At 40.2% G+C, this 21,340-nt stretch overlaps 2 protein-coding genes across 3 annotated transcripts in view; both read right to left on the reverse strand.

Moving 5' to 3' along the window:
* Nucleotides 1–21,340, reverse strand: part of LOC311000765 (transcriptional regulator Myc-1-like) — a 294,713-nt gene that overhangs the window by 213,792 nt on the left and 59,581 nt on the right. The window lies entirely within an intron of this gene.
* LOC311000408 (prohibitin-2-like) lies at nt 1,687–18,105 on the reverse strand. The gene is made up of 10 exons (XM_083991117.1): nt 18,014–18,105; nt 14,333–14,462; nt 12,665–12,749; nt 12,457–12,536; nt 11,868–12,052; nt 9,846–9,975; nt 8,800–8,903; nt 6,892–6,969; nt 5,188–5,264; nt 1,687–2,175 (listed from the first exon to the last, which is right to left on the reverse strand). Exons 1-10 carry the CDS (start codon nt 18,032–18,034, stop codon nt 2,157–2,159), a joined length of 909 nt encoding a protein of 302 aa, XP_083847243.1. The 5' UTR covers nt 18,035–18,105; the 3' UTR covers nt 1,687–2,156.

Raw genomic sequence — 21,340 nt, forward strand, 5'->3', positions numbered from 1 at the left:
GTATTTTATATAAGTCCATATACTGTTGGGTTTTTAACCTCTCCTGCACTTACTACTCTTGTTTCATTTCTGTTTTTGTAAATGTCCTTGAATTTTTATAAATAAAACTAAACTAAAACTAAATGTTCCATAATGTTACATGATTATCTCATAGCGTGGTGAATGTGCAGGTCACAACTTGTCCACCAGAGCGTTTTAGCATTGTAGAACTGTGTATTTGATGAGTTTGATGAGGGACTGGGGACCTGTACCGTTCACCTCAGCTCACATCTCTGCTCCACCAATCTCAAAACAACATGCACCGATAATTAAAGGTGATGGACCTACTGCTAAGACTATAGGGATTATGGTGAGAGGACGATCTGACTAATAAATGTTGGACTGTCCCTTTAAGGCCTGCAGTCTGAACGTCTGAGCCTCGACTGGTGGTGAAAGGTCAAAGATCAGAAAACAGCAAATTCACCGGCTGCAGACGTCACCATTCAACTAAGGCTCAGCAGCCGCCGCTGCGTTATCTCCACAAGGTCAAAGGTCGACTTCACCCAGACAGACAGACAGAGAGAAGGTTATGGGATGGAATATGTGCCACCAGAAACTGAATTTGAATCATTTATATCTGAATTTGAATTGCCAAACTTGAATAATTGAATTGAAAAATTGAATTTGAATCACATAGTTTGAAATTGTGATGTTTAATTTGAATCGTTGCATTGAAAAACTGTATCTGGTAAACTGTGGTACTCTTATAAATTGCTTTCTTATTGTTTTTTATTATTATAATTTATTTTTATTTCGTCTTGTTGTTGGTGTTTTTTGTTATTTGTTATTTTCTTTCGTATGTTGTATTTTTATTTTTTTTTATTTTCGCGTGCTGTTTTACCTACTTTATTTCCCCCATTTCTGTAGTTTGTCATGTGAGCGTCTTATGTGGGATAAAATAAAAAAATATATACTTTAAGAAAAACTGTATCTGAACAGTATAATTTGAAATTGAAATCCAATCAAATTTGATCCTCGCTGAAAATCCAACTCTCTCACAATTCAAATTCAGATATAAATGATTCAAATTCAGTCTCTGGTGGTGGCACATCGAAGGTTTCCTGTCGGAGGAGGAAACTAAAGAAAGAACAAAAACAAAACGTCCACACGTTGTTGTTGTTGTTGGTCTCGTTAACAAACGTCTTTATTCAGTATAAATTCAGTTAGTGCTTCATCCTTCAGGAGCAAACACACACACACACACGTCTACACTCGTGTTGAGTTCAAGGTCAGGAAAACAGTCCGCTGGTCCCTGAACGCACCACCTGTTGGTCCCGTTACCACGGAGAGAAAACGATGAAACTGAGTCTAAACGGAGTTCATCAGAACAAAGTTTGTGTTTCCGTCTTTTTCTCTCAGCGCTAGAAGGAGCTAGGCTAGCAGTTTCCTACCGTTTCCAGTCTTTATGCTAAGCTAAGCTACGCTGTGCTGGTTTTCTTTACAAACTGTGTGTGTGCGTGTGTGTGTGTGTGTGTGTTGGTGTGAACATCTGTGTCCAGACAGAAACAGTAGAAAACATCTGTAACCACCTTCTGTTATAATAATAATAATAATCACTACATCCGTCACCGTAACAACAGGAAGCTTCACATCATCATCATCATCGTCATCGTCATCATAAGCAGCGGCTCTAAAAGTCTCTGTAAACTCCTGACACGCAAACAGACCATAATAATCACTGGACAGAAGAAAACAAAACAAAAACAATACATCTGTGGTTACATCTGCATAGTGAAGAGAAAAAATAAAATAATTAGTGAGTGTCCGAGCGTCGTCGTCGCTCCGTGTTCCTCTGGTGTTGGTCAAAGTTGTGTAACTGGTCCTTTAACTTTACAGAATTACAGAATTAACTCTGCTTGGAATAATAATAATATTATTAATATTATTAATAATAATAATAATAATGATCCTGGTGAATGTGACGCAGAACAACTCCTCACCAGCTTTTACCAACACCACAGGAAAGCCCTTTCAAAATAAAAGCTGCAGCTGACAGCCGGTCGGTTCACGGCTGAACCGGGATCAGCCCGGAAACCTGACGACGTGGAGTCGATTTCACCTGCGAGAGGTGCTGAGGAGGAGGAGGAGGAGGAGGAGGAAGAGGAGGAGGAGGCGTCCTACTTCCGCAGAAACGAACTGAAACAGAGACAGAGACAAAGACAACAGCAGTTTGTTAAACCAGTGGTTGTCAAAGTGAGGACCGGGGACCGCCAGGGGTCCTTGAGAGGGTTCAATGGGGTCCCCAACTTTTTCTTGAAATTTTACCACTTTTTTCTAGAAGTTTTTTACTTTTTAATTATTTTATTTTTTCCTTTTGAATTGTTACTACTTTTTCTACAATTGTTTTTTTTTTTTTTTTTTTTACTTTTTGAGAAATTTTACACGTTTCTTCTAGAATTTTTAAAAAACTTTTTGGGAAATTTGACCTTTTTTTGAGAAATTTGATCTTTTTTGAGAAATTTCACCACTTTTTTTCTAGAATTGTTATTTACAGAAATTTTACAACTTTTTTCTAGAAAATTTTTAACTTTTTTTTTTTTAAATGTTTTCAACTTTTTGGGAAAAAATTTTAACATTTTTTTCCAGAAATTTTATCTTCAATATTTGAAAAAATTCACACCATTGGCCCTAATTTGAACGTACATTGACTAAAAAAGTAATGTTCTTCAGTCTTAGAACAAATATTTGTGTATTTCTCGTTTTTGGTTCAAAATTTTGTCCAATGGGGGTCCGTGGTCTAACTTGTGTCAATTTAGGGGTCCTTGGTGTAAAAAAGTTTGAGAACCACTGTGTTAAACAACAACATTAACTTCTCTCAAGTCGTCAACACAGCACTTTACTAATGTTTAATGCTCAATTTAACTTGTGTTTTAATCTGAAATGTATAACTGCAGCTGTGTTTATTTATTCATGGCATCTATTCACTGTATTTGTATCACTGCATTTATTGTATTCAGTATATTTGATCCTGTTCTAAAGCCTGAACAGGGACAAAGACGGCACATTAGCTGAAGCTAGACGTCTTGTATGCATCACATTTTCCATTTTTATGTGGCAATGTTGTATGTATTGTCCCATTAAAAAAAAAAATTATAGTAAATATTTGCTTTTTTACATTGTATATTCCTACTGACAGGGTGTGTTGTTTATATTTAGAATAAGAGGGAAGTATAAGAGGATTATATTAGATTTATTTCTATTACATGTGTATTTGGACTGAAGCTCAGATGTGACTCTCAGGTGAGAAAATGTGTAAGAAATCAGAACAAAGAAATCAAATAACATAAGAAAAGAAGCAAATAAGAGAATAATCAAGTAAATAAATGAATAAATAAGAAAATGAATGTGTCAATATGAATCTAAGAAGCTGAATTCTTCCTTGGTTTGGTCAGAGAGATGAACATTTTAATAACTAGAAAAAGAAGCATTTCCTGCAGAAAATGCGTGTGAATGCTGAAAGCAGCTGAATGCTGTTGCTGAAGCAATGCTGAATGAGCTGAAGAAAAAAAAAGGCTAATGCTAAAGCTGAAACATATAACTTGTAGTATGAGATGAATGTCTTTTAAAAGCAGTAGAAATGCTAAAGGGAGAAGAAAACATTGAAATTCTGCATGTTTAAATGTAACGGTTGAATAGTTGAAATCTGAATAAAATTAGAACATGTAAACAGCGGGTTTAATGGTGTAAAATGGTTGAGAAGAGCCTCCGTAGTTTAGGATAAGTGTAAAACAATGTGTTCAACATGAATAAAATGGGGAAATGTGTATTTTCAGTTTAAATAGCTAAAGAACAAATTTAACATCAACTTATGTTCTTGTAAATCTGCTGAAGGAGTCTGTAGCAATGCTACAATGGTTCAACAAGCAGCTGGTATTAACTCGAGCGCTTTTACAGATGCTCAAAGACACTTTACACTTTAAAAAATCATAAAATAGAGCAAGTCAGAGTGTAATTCAATTAAAAACAGCAGAAACTGTATAAAACACACAAGAATTATAAGTTAACTTGACGCCTTTCTCTATAACACATTATAACCATACTTGTGAGTTATAATGCAGTTATGGCACTGTATAACTATAGTTATAAACACTCATAAGACTTTATAACAATAATCATAACACACTATAAAGCATTTTATCATGACTTATAAGGTCAGGTATTATAATACGTTATAATTGTTAGTAACTCGCTGACAATGCCCACATCGATAATGTATTAAATATAGTTATAATGTGTTATAATTGGCTTATAGACGTGTATAACTATCATTATAAACTAGGGATGTCACGATTATAGATTTTCTTTGTACGATTATTGTCAGAGAAATAATCACGATTATTACGCATAGTGTTTTAAATATTCAAATCATTGTCATCTATACCAGATGTTGAAGTTCATTTTAATTGTTTGTTTTTTTATCACAAATGAGACGCTAACATTTACATTTCTACCATGTTACGTTAGGTAAATTGACCAGTATTTCTTACATTTACCTTAACTTTTGTGCCTCATCTGCCTCTGTGTTTCCAAAATAATCTTTTTTTGGAAAGTGACGTATCTAAGAATCTTTACGATTAATTAATTATTGTGGCGTTTAATACCGCGATTAATTGTGAAAACAAGTAATTGTGACATCCCTGTTATAAACACTCATAAATTACCATAAGGCTTAATAACAATAAGCATAACACATTATAGAGCATTATAACTCTAGTATAACACCTGACCTTATAAGCCTTTATAAAATGCTCTATGATGTCTTATGCTTATTGTTATAAAGTCTTATGATAACTTATGAGTGTTTATAATGATAGTTATACAGCGCTATAACTGCATTATAAGTCTGGTTATAATGCAGTTATAGAGAAAGGCGTCACGTAAAGTGTTACCGAATTATATATTAAAAGCTCATTTAGAAATAAAAGGTGTAGTGAATCAGTCGGATCAGAAACTGGCAAAATAAAATGGATTCAACCAGTTTTCATTTGTTCATGTTTCAGTTTTTACTTCGACTCCGACAGTTTGATCGATGCTGACAGAGAATAAACAAACACACACAGAGAGAGAGAACGGGTGCAGAGTTCAGTCAGTGTGTGTGTGTGTGTGTGTGTGTGTGTGTGTGTGTGTGTGCGACGGCCTTGGACTCACTTGAAGTTGTCGCTGTCCTGCAGGTTGAGCACCAGACTGTCGGCGTTCAGATACACTTTGTTTTGGGACGTCGCCACCTGCAGGTCGAACACAGGGAGTCAACACACACAGAGAGAGAGAAACACACACACACAGAGAGAGAAACACACACACAGAGAAACACACACACAGAGAAACACACACACACACACACACACACACACACACACACACACACAGGTGGAAAGTTTCCGACCGAGCACAATGGGAACATTGTCGGAGCGTCGACACTGAGCCGATTCACAGGGAGCTGCTGACGACACACACACACACTGAGCCTGGCGTGCGTCACACTCAGCTGATGCAGTGAATCCTTCATCATCAACTACAGTCACTCACTGCTTTAACATCCACATTAACATTAACATTAATATTAATACATCTAAAATATGTTCAGTCTTTGTTGATTCTTCTGGTTTGAATTTGTTCAATTTCACATCAATTATCGTCTTTTTCAATAAACTTTAATAGTTTGTCAGAACATTGAATATTACTGCACCAGTGTTTTTATTCAGTATCAGTTTTTATTTTGTCCTATTGTTGCCTATTTTATATCCTTTATTTGGAAATGAATAATAAAAACCTCCACAAATAAATAGAAATATCAAAAATAATGAGAAAATAATGCTGAAAAACTGTTTTCTTTCTACATAAAATATTTTTAAGGAGACTTTTAACTCTTAAACTAAAGTTTTCTTCAGACTTTAGGTGGACATGACTGGAGGTCAAAGGTCAGAGGACTGAACCAACATGGCTCCTCAATAAAACAAAGAAATCCATGGTGGTTTGGCGCCACCATGTGGACTCGACCACACACTGCAGCTGGAGCTTCACTCAACCTACAGCTGATATATGAAAGCTCAAAATAAAAGTAGATGTTTGTATTAAAGCTCCATACAGTATAAAGGTTGATGTCCATGTGTAGTGTGATTATAAAGCAGCTCTAGGTTCTACACTGCAAAAACTCTAAATCTTACCAAGAATATTTGTCTTATTTCTAGTCAAAACAAATCTCATTCTACTTAAAATAAGACTCATCACATAAAAAGCAGCTTGTTTTTAAGACACATTTTACTTCTTTCAAGCAGATTTCCACTTGAAATAAGTAGAAAAATCTGACAGTGGAGCAAGTTTTTCTTTCTTATCACAAGCACAAAAAACTTGCTTTCACTGGCAGATTTTTCTACTTATTTCAAGTGAAAATGATCTAAAAACAAGTTCATTTCTAGGTGATGAGTCTTATTTTAAGTGGAAAGGGATTCGTTTTGACAAGAAATAAGACAAATATTACTGGAAAGATTTTGAGTTTTTGCAGTGTAGTACTTTTAGTATAATACTGTGAAAGTATCAAAGCCTCAGTCCACAGAGAAATGCACACAGCCTGTATTCAGAAACTGAGCCTTAAAACCAGTCGTCAGGACTTCCTGTCACTTTGTGATGTCACAACTAAGCCCCGCCCCCTCACCACCTGGACAACACCATCCATCCATCCGACCAAAAACATGCAGGATTCAGTTTCTCTGAGTGTTTTATTCTGAAATCTGCTCTGTTTTTTTATTATTGAACACTTGAGAAATGAAATCCTGCAGAGGTTTGATTGGCAGGTGGAAGTGGGCGGGGCTTAGTGACATCACAAAGTTGTGTGTGAGTCTGAGTGTCTCTTACCGTCTTGGCGATGGCCTGCGCCGCCCGGATCCTCCTGAGTTTCAGGTAACCTGGGTTCTTTGTCACGGCCTCGCCCAGCTGCAACACACACGCACACGCACACGCACACGCACACGCACACGCACACGCACACGCACACGCACACGCACACACAGTTAGTTAGTGTGTTCACAGTAGGTTACAGTTACACACACCCAGAGAGAGAGGGCGGCCGCCCCGAGGCAGTCAGTCAGTCCTGATCTGCGTCATCAGAGGGAATCGAACCCCCGCGGGCGGGACGCCGCCGCTGCAGCTTTGATGTTGTCACGCAGTCGTTAAACCACATATTTGTGCGTCGAGGCGTTTGATTGTTTCTCTGAAGTTAACGACAGGCGGGACTCATTACGGTCGTTACGGGAGATTAGACGGCTGTAAATCAGATACAGAGGGGGTGAGGGGGCGGGGCCAGGCGGCGAGGGGGCGGGGCCAGGTAGCGAGGGGGCGGGGCTAACCTTCTCCAGGTGAGTCAAGCAGCACAACACACCTACAGGTGATTTACAACCTGCAGTTCACCTGAAGCAGCAGGTCAAACAACACCTTTACAGGGTTTTTCCTGGCCAACATTTGGGCTGAGGCGCTGCTCTCAGTAGGGTTGTGCTGATTGGCGATCCGATCGTCTATCGGCGATTGGAAGGACGAGCAGCGATGTTTTGTTTTCTTGCCGATTTTACACACACACATACTCGCTACTTTTTTATTGATCCAATGCGCAATATGTTTGTTTTGTTTTAATGAAGCCGCTTCTCTGGCTGCTTCCAACAGATACTCTGTCAAACGACAGTGTTTCACCAATCAAATGCAGCCACTGGCGACGTCCAATCAGACGGAGCCAGGTAGTCATATGACCACACACAAAATCTCTGTGGTGAACAGGGTGGCCACGTTTAGCTGGTGTTGTGGCTGTGACTAGGCTGCCCTGTTATGTCACAGCCCGACGAGGTGTTCACTGATATGCCACAAATAAATTGTCAATAGACAGAAACAGCAGAGAGCTCTGACAGGTGCATGATGCAGGTGAGTCTTTCTCCTCACTCAGATGTCCGTCTAAGTTTGCCGTCTTGTCATTAATGGTCTTTCACAAGGTTCATTTTTATGTCTAATACCAAGGTCACATTACTCTCTCAATATCAGTTATACACACACACACACGACCTGTGTTGAATGTTTTCAGGAGGAGGAGTGAGCACCTGGAGGGAGAACAGGTAAACTGTTCAGCTGCTGCCTCCTGCTGGACAAAGCTGCTCACAACAACAACAACAACAACACCACATCTGACTCCAGTTACATCACGATGCCTCCGTATCTGTTCATTAATATAAATCTAATAATTGTACGTTTTGTTATTATCATCACATTGTTAAATTTATTTTATCGATTCTGTTTCTGATTGATTCCAAAGTGATTTAACGCAGCAAAGGGTTAAAGTTTAATTTCTCCTTATATCAGCTGAGACACTTCAGCACAGTCCCTTAACAGTATTTCCTTTAGTTAAGGGAAAGTTTATGATTTTCTGTCCAGTTGCGCACAACATTTAAACATTTCTCTAAATAAAAGATGTTTTATTTCTGTCTTCAGATTCTTAAGGTTTTATTTCTCCTTAGCTGAGAGTCTTGTTTCTTTAGTTAAAGGGGAATTGCCGTTTTTTTACAATCTGGACCTTATTTCTAGTTCACACAGGACAGTTTTTAGTGACTTTAGATGAAATCAACGCTTAAGGAAGTTTTTTAGTTTTTTTCTACCACCAGTACACAGACCAATTTGACGTCTTAACACGGAGTCGTGGAGGTTAAAATAGTGTTTTCAGCCTAGTGGTTTCCGTGGTAACGCGCCGAGGATGTTGCCGTCGTCGTGGGCAACAGCAGCACTCACCATCTTAGCGGCCTCAGCTTCTCCTTCGGCCTGGATGATCTTCTGCCTCTGGTCCTGTTTGGCCTTCTCCACGTAGAACTGAGCTCGCTGAGCCTCCTGCTGGGCTGGAGGGGAGCAACACACACACACACACACACACACACACACACACACACACACACACACACACACACACACACACACACACACACACACACACACACACACACACACACACACACACACACACACACACACACACACACACACACACACACACTTTAAACTTAGAAAGAAGCAGCGGGGAAACAAATTAAAGTGATAGTTCAACATTTTGGCAAATTGGCCCATTACCATAATCCCTATAGTCATAGCAGTAGGTTCGTTACCTTTAATTTGTCGGTGCAAGCTATTTTTAGAACGGCGGAGCAGAGCCGTGAGCTGCTCAGAGCTACGCTACGGAGGCTCATTATGGGATTTCTTGGTTTCCCTCATCAAACTCATCAAATACACAATCCAACAACTCCACAACGCTCTGGTGGACAAGTTGTGAGCTGCACGTTCACCACGCTATGAGATAATAACACAACGTTACCACACAGAGTTGTTTTAGAGGGAAATTCATGCAAAACCACTGATGCACGTTGCCTTCAGGGACAGTTTTTCATCAACAGACTCTGCATTTCCCTCTAAAACAACTCTGTGTGGTAACGTTGTGTTATTATCTCATAGCGTGGTGAATGTGCAGCTCACAACTTGTCCACCAGAGCGTTGTGGAGTTGTTGGATTGTGTATTTGATGAGTTTGATGAGGGAAACCAAGAAATCCCATAATGAGCCTCCGTAGCGTAGCTCTGAGCAGCTCACGGCTCTGCTCCGCCGTTCTAAAAACAGCTTGCACCGACAATTAAAGGTAACAAACCTACTGCTATGACTATAGGGATTATGGCAATGGGCCAATTTGCCTAAATGTTGAACTATCCCTTAAAGCTCCGCCAGCTGATGGAGAGAGGAGGTACGGTACGGTATGGTGGCCCTGAAGGAGCAGCTCGGTGTGAAGCTACGTACCGACTTGCTTGGCCTCCACGGCGGCCGTGTACTCGCGGCTGAAGCTCAGGTCGGTGATGGCCACGTCGTCCAGGATGATGTTGAAGTCTTTGGCTCGGTCAAACAGCTCGCGACGGATCAGCAGCGACACCTGCAGGACGACCACAGCATTACACCTCAGGACCCACGTAACTTTCTAAAGTTACCAGCCAATCAGAATTTCCACTAGCCACATTTTTTCCGGTGAAAATAAGAGAGATTCTTTACGTTCGTACTGTGTTTCCCATGAAAATAGCATGTTTTTGGCCTAGCTGTCATACTGACAACTGAAATAATGACTTTCAGGTATTGTCCCTCTATTACAGTTTTTCTCCATTGGTTTGGCTCATTTTTCAAAACAGAAATTACATTTTCAAAACGACATGGACAAACCTCCAAACCACTTGGCAAATGTTCACAAAAGAATTGTATTTCTCATTCATGAAATCTCATTGTGGCCTAAATGTCTTCGTACATCTTTGCAAATGATTAAGTACAGGTAATGTGTGATGTCAAACCTTATAGGCTACTCTTACCCTAAAATCCTGTTTTTATTAGAAATTATGACTAATTTATGAAAGAGCAATGCAAAAAAAAAGCAGTTTTTTTTCTCATTTTCCATGTGTTTTCCATGACTGGGAAGTTGCAGAGGTCTGATTCAACTCTCAAACTCGTCGTTGAATCGTCACAACATGTGGTTATGAAAGAAAAGACTGTAGCCTAGCATTATGACACAGCTGCTCACTGCTGCTCAACAGCTGATTTTACACTGAATTTATTTGTTTTCTTAGAATAAAACCTATTTTGATCTTTCTATCTGTCTCTCTGATGGGACTTCACGTTTTCATTCTCCATAAAAACTCATTAGTTCACAGCAGAAACTTGAACTATGAGTGGAGAATGTCCTGTTGTTGTTTTTATCTAATGCCAACTGAAGAATTAAATGTGTTTATTCAGGTGTTTTAACCCTTTTCTCCAGAGCAGAAAAAGACGTAAATGAGATCATGAATCAATGAAAGAAAAAACAACAACATGATTCAACGATTAGTCGATCTGACAAGTCAGATTCGACTCGTTAGACATGCGGTTTCCATGGAGAGGTTAAACTCTGCTTTAAAAACACATCTTTTCTCCTTGGACCTCTAACCCAGCCTAATTTTGTCAAAATGCCTATGCACGTTTTTTAACATAATCTTGCACTGTTGTTGCATATGCACATATGTTCGTATATGTGCATGTGCTACATGCATTTGTGTGTGTATGTGTGATGATATGCATGTTTTCTTGTTTCTTGTACATGCGTTCTTGTTGTTTTTGACTGTTACAGGTATTTTTAATTGTGCTATAGAAATAAAAGTGAACTTGAACCATGAAAATCCTTAGTCAGGGACACCCCTAGTTTCAAACTTGATATTAATACCCAGGAAAATAGTTATAATTAGGAATTATTTAATTATTTTTTCAGATAAAGACTAAAACACAATGAATGAAACTCAGTTCTTTGTCTAAATCTCCACAATCAGATCAAATAAAGCCAAAATACATTCTAATAAAACTCTTTAGGTCAATAAGTTGCTGTAATAAGCTGTTCATTCACTTTAATGCTGACGACAACGGTGCTATTGATCCTGTTGTGAATGAGGTTCTGGTCTGATACTAATTTCTAGTAGGCTATAGATTCTTTTGAGTGTGTGTTGAATAAACTGCAGGTAACAGAGGTGGGGAAGTTTACAGAGGAAAACATCACTTATATTGAATTTAATTGTCTATTTTTTATATCTAGTTTTTTTCTTATAATTGCTGGCTTTCTATGACGAGGACAGCAAAGTAAGAATTTCATTGTCAGGGAAACTCACCTTTCCACTGTGCAAATGACAATAAACACTTTGACTTTGACTTGACTTAAAGGGGAAATGAAGGTTATTTAATCTCTGTGTTGTCTCGTTTAAATCTCTCCAGACGCTCCATGTTGAGTTAACCCAGTCAGACGTGGTTGGCGTGTACCTGAGCTCGCTGCGTGATGAGCTGCGAGGCGTTGAACTTGGCCACGACGCTCTTCAGCACCTCGTTGACGATGGAGGGGAGGACGCGCTCGTCGTAGTCCTGACCCAGGTGCTGGTAGAGGTACGGCAGGTTGGAGGCCAGAGGCCGAGACAAAACCCTGAGGGTCACGCTGACCATCTGCAGGTCTGACAGGAAGGACAGGGGTGTTAATGCTCCTTCACAATAAAGGTAGATGTTTGTATTAAAGCTCCTTCAGAATAAAGGTAGATGTTTGTATTAAAGCTCCTTCACAATAAAGGTAGACGTCTGTACTAAAGCTCCTTCAGAATAAAGGTAGATGTTTGAACTAACGCTCCTTCAGAATAAAAGTAGATGTTTGTGTTAAAGCTCCTTCAGAATAAAGGTAGATGTTTGTGCTAAAGCTCCTTCAAAATAAAGGTAGACGTTTGAACTAACGCTCCTTCAGAATAAAAGTAGATGTTTGTGTTAAAGCTCCATACAGTATAAAGGTAGATGTTTGTGTTAAAGCTCCTTCAGAATAAAGGTAGATGTTTGTGTTAAAGCTCCTTCAGAATAAAAGTTTTCTTACCTTTACTTCCTGTGAGTGAGGAGATCTTCCGGGGTCGGGCTCGGATGTCGTAGATGATGGGATACTGGAACCAGGGGATCCTGGAGAAGACAAAGACCACACACACACACACACACACACACACAGATAAAACTACTATCTACTGCTGGATTCATTTAGAAGTGGCGTTGCCGTGGTAACAGTGAGGTTGTGTGGGCGTGGCTCCTACCTGAAGTGCAGCCCCTCGGCGAGCACCGTGTCGGCCTGAATCCCTCCGATCCTGTTGAAGATGATGGCTCTCTGTCCTCCCTCCACTGCCCCACAGGAAGCAGGAAGTAGACGGGTCAGTGTGTGATGTCACAGTGTGATGTCACAGTGTGATGTCACAGTGTGATGTCACAGTGTGATGTCACAGCGTGATGTCACAGTGTGATGTCACAGCGTGATGTCACAGCGTGATGTCACAGTGTGATGTCACAGTGTGATGTCACAGCGTGATGTCACAGTGTGATGTCACAGCAAACATGTAAAATGGTTTGTGTTCAGTATGTTCACATCATGACAAACAGATCATTGTTGTTTCATCTGTGCAGCCGGCTCAGAGCGCTGAACGTCCTCCACACTGTTAAACTTTAAAGGTCCCATATTATACTCTTTTTACTCAATTTCACTCCAACGTCCAACTACACTGTATTGTAAATGTTTTGCCCCAAACTGATCCGTAGTCCTGAATGTCGACTGTCTAAAAGCCGCTCAGAGGAGCTCTACTGAGAACAAGCTTTTTCTGTGCCTGTACCTTTAAGTAACATGGTGACTGTACACGGCAAAGATTATTACCACTTTATGACTTAAAATTGGTCGGTATTTCATCAATTTAGCTCAGGAGTTACTTGCTGTGCACTGCAGCCATAGAAATAGACGCGGTAGGCGTTTTTATCGCGCTGAGGGACCGGCCTCACTCCCGTCGTGACATCACCACAGGAGCTGAGTCTGAACGGCCTGTTTTAGCACCGTTTGACCAGTCGCTGGGCTGCAGAGTCGATCGTCTGCTTTCCTCATTCTAGGAGTTGGTAGGTTGGTAGGCTCAGGGAGGACCAGTTTATGTATGTAGAGACCAGAAAAAACATGTTTTTCATAATATGGGACCTTTAATTAATAGATTTTTAAAAACTCTTGTTCGGCAAAAATAGAAGAAAAAAAAACATCCAGGTTTTTATTTCATCTTGTGAACCTGAATAAAGAAGAGACAGAGAGAGGTCTCCGTGTTGAAAATGAAGTTGCACATAGGGGTGTGACGATACACTCATCTCACGAGAACGAGACGAGATTTTAAGAAAACTACAATGAGAAAATATATGACTGGACCAACAGACTTTTATTTAACCGAGTTGCACATGCATTTTGAAATGTTTTATTATAACTCTTTACATGCACGATGTAAGCATATTATGTGCAGTGTTTCCTCTAGGATTTTTTTAAGTAGCTAGTGGCAACGACCCCCCCCCCCCCCCCCCCCCCCAGTGCCATTTCACTACTTTGATAATCGGAACTAGGAACTATGAAGAAGTCAGCTGTGACTGAAAAGCACCTAAACTGAGTCGAGTAGGGTTAGAACTGTGTAGTGGAAAGGGGTGCAAAGTAATGGAAACCCTGCTTTACATTGTTTTAACATAAATAAAAAAAATTGAGATCTCGTCACACCCCTAGTTTAACATATTGTTATTTTTGTTCAACTTGTATGAATATAAACTTTTAAAACGACACGTTCCTGTTTAAATCAGTGGGAGTTTCTGTTTGCAGAAACTCTAACTCTGTGAAACATGGCCGTACAGTGCTGTGATCCAGATGAATGGACAGTGAACTGGTTAAAGGTTATTATGGTATGTCTAGTCATCACCTGTGTACGTGGCCTCCTTCACTGCGTAGGCCAGAGCTCCGGCTCCGATCAGCAGCTTCACTCCGATCCCTGTTCCTCGAGGTCCAGACGACATCCTGCCGGCGATCTGCCGCAGCTGCTGCAGGAAACCCTGACACACACACACACACACAGAGTTAGAGTCAACAAGATGGGTTGGACTTAGGGATGCACATTTTGAAATTTTTTTCTGACCGATAACCGACGCTCGTTAACCGATAAGATTAAGAATCTTGCGGCGCACGGCAAAAAAAAAAAAAAAAAAATTTTTGGTTTCAATTTTTTTTTTTTGCCGTTAAATACACACGTGCGCCGCGACAGCTGATGATCAGTGCGCTCTGTCTCAGCTGATCGCGCTCATATGGAGGTTAGATCGTCCAATGTAGAACTGTTTTTATACAAAGTGCAGCCAAACACCAGACTGCAGGAGCAGCAGAGCTCCTCTGACAGCTCCTCTGTGGAGTTGCAGGAGAGCTGCAGCTGAACAGGCTGGAGAGCAGCGACGTCCTCGTTTTTTTTTTTTTTTTTTTTCCAGCTCCGTAGTTACAGGTGATTCACATCTATGTCTGTGTAGCTACATTTATTGTCTGACCTTCCTTCATGGGGGCTGCTGCAAATACTGTCAGTCCTCCTGTGGAACTTTTTGCTGCGAAATATGACTGAAGGCACGTGAACTCTGCACGTGTCGACACGCCCCCATGAGTTGACGACATAAGGACCTAATAAAATAAATAAATAATAACCGATAGTATTAATCGGTCAAAGTTCTTGTTATCGGTTAACGGTTAATCATGTGCATCCCTAGTTGGACTACTACTACTTCTAAGTACGCTGCATCACAACTGCATTTCTGACGATCATAACAAACCAAACTGTTTGAAAATCGGACGAAAACTGATCCAGTTCTGGTTGTTTCACTAGAACAATAGTAAAAAAAGTATTTGAATTTATCCGAACAAATTACGGGTCATTAAAAAGTGACAGCCCTACTACGCGCACTTGAAGACACTCCAGGGGGTACGTGAGATTTTGAATATATAAATATTAAAAGAACATGGATTTGTGTGCCTGTCTTGTATCTGTTGCTGCTGTGACAAAGTGAATTTCTCCCTTGGGGGATTAATAAAGTTGTATTCTATTCTATTCTATTCCAAAATCCATTAAAAATTATAATTTAACAGATATTGCAATAAAATATACTTCTAAATTCATAAACTAAATCTAATATTCAGTATTCAGTCGTACTAATATTCATACGGCTGAGTTCATGCAGTTTGAGAACAACATCAACAACGACTGGTTTCATTCCGATGGGCGTCACTATCAGTTTGAGACCGAGTTTACTGAAGACGGGCAGAAGGAAGTGGAGGAGAAAAGTGAAAGAGGGAGAGACGCCGGTGGAGGCTATGTGCTGGACGTGGAAAGTTGCTGCATAGCGTATAACTGGAGCAGAGTGGGTGAGTTGTTTTCATCTCTTTTCAATAGAAACCAGCCAGTAGGGGTGGGAGAAAAAATCGATTCACATAAATATTGCAATATCTTTTTTGACGATTTTTAAAAATAAAAAAAATTAGATTTTTTTTTTTTTTTTTTGGGAGGGGGGGGGGGGGGGGTTTAAATATTGTGCAATGTGCATTTGTTCGCCTTTTTTACATCCAGAGAGTCCAGGTTTTGAAAAGGGTTTAAGTTCACTTTATAATGGAGTATGTTAATTTTTAGGCTCCTACAGTATTTGTGTGCAGATAAATGTTAAAAATGCTAAAGACTTAAAATCGAGAGAATCGGCAATATCGTAGAATCACAATTTAAATCGAATCGCCATCCAAAAAATCGTAGAAGAATCGAATCGGGAGAAAAGCATATCGTCCCAGCCCTACTGCGTACCGTGTATTTATTATCATTCATCGAGAGCCTCCTCACCTTCTCTTTTATCTGTTGGTTTAACAATCTGACGCTGAAGGAAAGAAACTGTTTGAATAACGTTGTGTTAGTTTGTCCCAACATTATTGGAATAAAGATATGCGAGCTCTCGTTGGGAGAAACGTGTCGTCCAAAGAGCTGAAAGTTTGCTGCTGAACCCCGACCGTGTTGTTAGTACTGAATCTGCACTAATGTCATCAGAAAGACCCACAAAGACCAACCGTCATGTGTTCACTCAGTGGTCAGAGCTGAACAAATAATCTTTTTTATTCTTATCATTGTTATTTATTCTGCTCTCTGCATTATTTCACTGCACTTTGTCAGATTGCCTTCCTTTCATGTATGAGTTGTATTTATTTCCTGTGTCTTATCATGCTGCCTCCATTATGTTTGTTAGATTCATAAATTCTTCTGTGAATATTAGAAATAAACTGTTTGTGGCTCCACTCATGTGTCATTATAAACCACAGAGGCGCAGCCTGATGATGTCATCAGAAGAGGACCAGTCAAACCTCAAACTGATGAAATGTGACATCATCAGTTTCATCATCCAGATGTTTTTATACAGATGAACAGAAACAATCTGGACAAATATACACAATCACTGTGGTCAGGTGACAACAACAACACACTGACCGACCTTCACAGACCATGGTGGTGAAGGTTGACACACACACACCCTACATCTGCACAAGGACTTTACACAACCGTGTGTGTGTGTGTGTGCAGGCTAAACTCCACGGTAACACCAACTACTTTAAAGTTTACAGACATAGAAGTTTAAATTACGAACTTTCATCTAAAACCCGTCCAACAGAAAGCACACGTCACGTCAGGAGGAAGCAGAGTTAAAGATAAAGAGCGTTAAAACATATTAAACATTTTACATTAATATTTATACAAGACAGAAACACACGAAGGAAAGAGATAAACATTGAGTTGTACGATTTTTTTTATCAGGACCTTGAATCTCTCGTCACAGAGCTGAACGTTACTTCTTAAGGTTAGACTATAACAGGCAAAACACTGTTGTTTCATGCACCGATTTCAGGCTATTTTGCCTCTTTTACATGTTTTCTTTAAGAACAGGGGAAAGAAACTGTAGAAAATCCACATTAAGGTTTTTATTTTACTTTATTTTGTCTTTTTTCGTCTGTAGATTTCTCCTAAATTCACTAAAAGTTAGTCTGACCCATGTCATGTCAGGTATCATTGTAAAGCTCTCTCTCTCCTAAAGACTCTAGCATGGCAACAAAATAAAACAAAGTAGCTTCATCCATTGGTCAGATTCCTATGCAAACTGGTGCATAGTCAAATAGATATGGCCTCATTTGCATATAAACATAATATTAATGTAAAGGTGAGTGATGAACTGCTGATAGGCTACCTGTCAGTTTAACCCTTCACCTTCACCTGTAGCCTAGTGTCTCACCTTAATTAGCTTCATCTTCCTACGTCACAGCTGTAACTAGTAACATTTATGAATGAAATGTAAAATAATGAAGCTGTGTAGTGTTGACATGTGTCCTCCTGTCTGTCTCTAAGGAGTGGATGAGACTTGTAGCTGTGAGCTAACAGCAGCTGCAGCCTCACGTGGATCACTGAGGACCAGAACCAGAACCAGGACCAGGTTTTAGGTTTTAGCGGGAAACAAAGCGACTCTTCTGTAACTTTAGCTGAAGTAACGTCATTATCTGCGTCGCTAAGAGACGTAAAGGTGAAGCAGGTGAAGCAGCTACTCACCCCGGGCTCTTTATTCGCCATGCTGCTGCTGCTGCTGCTGCTCGTCCTCTGCTGATTAGGAAACTACTGAGCAGCAGCAGCAGGACAAGGTCACGGGGGATGACGTACTTCCGCTCGGGGTGCGCGCAAGGCAGCATGGGAAATGTAGGACTAGCAAGAGAAGACACGGCATATTATATTGTATTATATTATATTACATTACATTACATTACGTTACGTTACGTTATGTTATGTTATGTTATATTATATTATGTTATATTATGTTATGTTATGTTATGTTATATTATATTATTTTATATTATATTATATTACATTATATTATATTATTTTATATTATATTATATTACATTACATTACATTATATTACATTATATTATATTATTTTATATTATATTATATTACATTATATTATATTATTTTATATCATATTATATTACATTATATTATATTATATTACATTATATTACATTACATTACATTACATTATATTATATTATATTACATTATGTTATATTATATTACATTATATTATACTATATTATATATTGTAAATATGCTCTGTCTGGATGTTTTGTAACTTTTTGCTGCTTTATTCTGACAGTAGTGAGCCATGTCATGTTATGTTATGTTATGTTATATTATATTATATTATATTATATATTGTAAAATGTACTCTGTCTGGATGTTTTGTAACTTTTTGCTGCTTTATTCTGACAGTAGTGAGCCTCTGGTCATGGAGTCGACCTGTCAGAGACACAACATTGATCATTAAACAGTAAATCTTGACAACTATGTGTCTGACAGCTGAGGATCTATGTGTTGTATTGATCCTACCCTCTCTTTGGATCATTATTGATAGTTTTAAAGGGTAGATTGAAGGTATAGGCATACATATAGCCTATATATATAAGCTTAATAGCTTCAACCCACTCTTTTACTTTTAATCTGAAATCCTGTGTTATGACTTGTTGGATCAGATAACTGATATGTCGTGTTTTTTTAATACTAATAACAGTAATATTGTAGTAGCAGACCCCAGGAAGAGTATAGTGGCAGCTATATAAGAATAAAGGATAAGGATGGTTCATGATGAGGTAAGGTGATTAGATCACATGACCTTCTCTTCATGGCGTCCAGCTCAGTCAGCTCAGACTGTAAGGAGCTTGTGTTGATGGGATGGACGTCTCCTCCGTCTCACCTGTCTGATCTGATTAACCCTTTCTCTCCATCCGACCAGACTGCTGCTGCTGACGCCAGGACAGATTAAACCACAGTGTTTTGGTGCTGCTGTGACTTTTAGTGGTTTTCAGCGTTGAAGACGACGTTTCTGCTGCTGTGTGGACTCAAATCAACAATGACATTAAACATGGAGGTTTTGTAGATGACTAGATGTCTTTAGATAAAAAGAGAAACATTTGATTTTGTGAACAAAGACGTCAAAGTGCAATTTAATCTTTAAATATTCTGTCTCTTTAAATTTGTTTACTAAATTATAATCTCCTTGTGTTTATCAGATTTTCAGATTTCTTTAGACAGATGACTGTGTAACTAGTGGTTACACTAGTGTGATAGAGCTGCCACCTGCTGACCCGTCATGATCTGGTTAGTCGCTACAGGGACTGATACACCCAGCTGCCCCTTCACCATTGGTCCTGCTCTATCCGGTGGTCCTGCTCCACCTGGCGGTCCTGCTCCACCTGGCGGTTCCTGCTCCACCTGGTGGTCCTGCTCCATCCAGCAGTTCCTGCTCCATCCGGTGGTCCTGCTCCATCCGGTGGCCCTGCTCCATCCAGAGGTCCTGCTCCATCCAGTGGCCCTGCTCCATCCAGAGGTCCTGCTCCATCCGGTGGTCCTGCTCCATCCGGGGGCCCTGCTTTATCCGGCGGTCTTGCTCCACCTGGTGGTCCTGCTCCATCCGGGGGTCCTGCTCCATCTTTCTTTCTTTTTTGTGTCATTGTTGTGTGAGCTACTGGACTCATTTGAATTTCCCTCCTAGGGATGAATAAAGTATTCTCTACTCTCTACTCTACTCTACAAAGAGCAGTGAGGTGTTTATGGTTCTACAGAGATTCTCTTGGTCTCGGGTGAGGTCCTGCTCCATCCAGTGGCCCTGCTCCATCCAGCAGTTCCTGCTCCATCCGGTGGCCCTGCTCCATCCAGTGGCCCTGCTCCATCCGGCGGTTCCTGCTCCATCTGGGGGTCCTGCTCCACCCAGGGGTCCTGCTCCATCCGGCGGTTCCTGCTCCATCCGGTGGTCCTGCTCCACCTGGTGGTCCTGCTCCATCCAGCGGTCCTGCTCCATCCGGTGGTCCTGCTCCACCTGGCGGTTCCTGCTCCATCCGGGGGTCCTGCTCCATCCGGCGGTCCTGCTCCACCTGGTGGTCCTGCTCCATCCAGCGGTCCTGCTCCATCCGGCGGTTCCTGCTCCATCCGGCGGTTCCTGCACCATCCGGCGGTTCCTGCTCCATCCGGCGGCCCTGCTCCATCTTTCTTTCTTTTTTGTGTCATTATCGTGTGAGCTACTGGACTAATTTCCCTCCTAGGGATGAATAAAGTATTGTCTACTCTACTCTACTCTACAAAGAGCAGTGAGGTGTTTATGGTTCTACAGAGATTCTCTTGGTCAGTGGGTGCATCCTAACAGGTGAGTTCTGTTCTGACACAGACGTTTTAATTTTAGATTATGAGACGATAAACGACCGGTTCATCAGTTGGAAAGAGGAAACATGACCACATTTCACCAGGTTTGGCCTCCGTCCCTCCACTCCACTGGCTTCCTGTCCAATGTAGGATTGATTTAAAGATTTTAGAGTTTGTTTTTAAGATTTTAAATGGACGAGCGCCTCAAGATTTATGTGACTTTTTAAGCCTTTAAGCCTGAGTCAGACTGACAAGGTCTTCAGACGCTTCTCTTAGATCACCCAAGGTCCAGATGCAAAACCAAAGCTGACAGAGTCCGTTGTGGTGGCAGCTGCAGGGAACAAACTTCCTGAAAACATCCAACAATATAAGTCATTGCTATAGAGACGCACCTCTTCTCCTTTTGACTTTGACTCAGGTTGAATCTGAGCATTTTAACTGTGTTTGTGTTTTCCTGAACTGTTTTAATTCTGTTTTTATTGCAGCGGCTGCTCAGGCCTCACAGCACTTTGGTCAAGATAACCTTCAACCTGGACAGTCACTCAAACGACTACAACAAGTTGCACAATTTTATATAAATCCTAAACTTTATATGCATATTTTTGCATTAGAATGTTTTTTAATTTATTCTATTTTAATAAATTTTGCGTATGCACCTGGTCCAGTTCCTCTGACCTTTACAGCTCT

This window comes from Trachurus trachurus (genome assembly GCF_905171665.1).
Source record: "Trachurus trachurus genome assembly, chromosome: 17".
In the NCBI taxonomy this organism is placed as follows: Eukaryota; Metazoa; Chordata; class Actinopteri; order Carangiformes; family Carangidae; genus Trachurus; species Trachurus trachurus.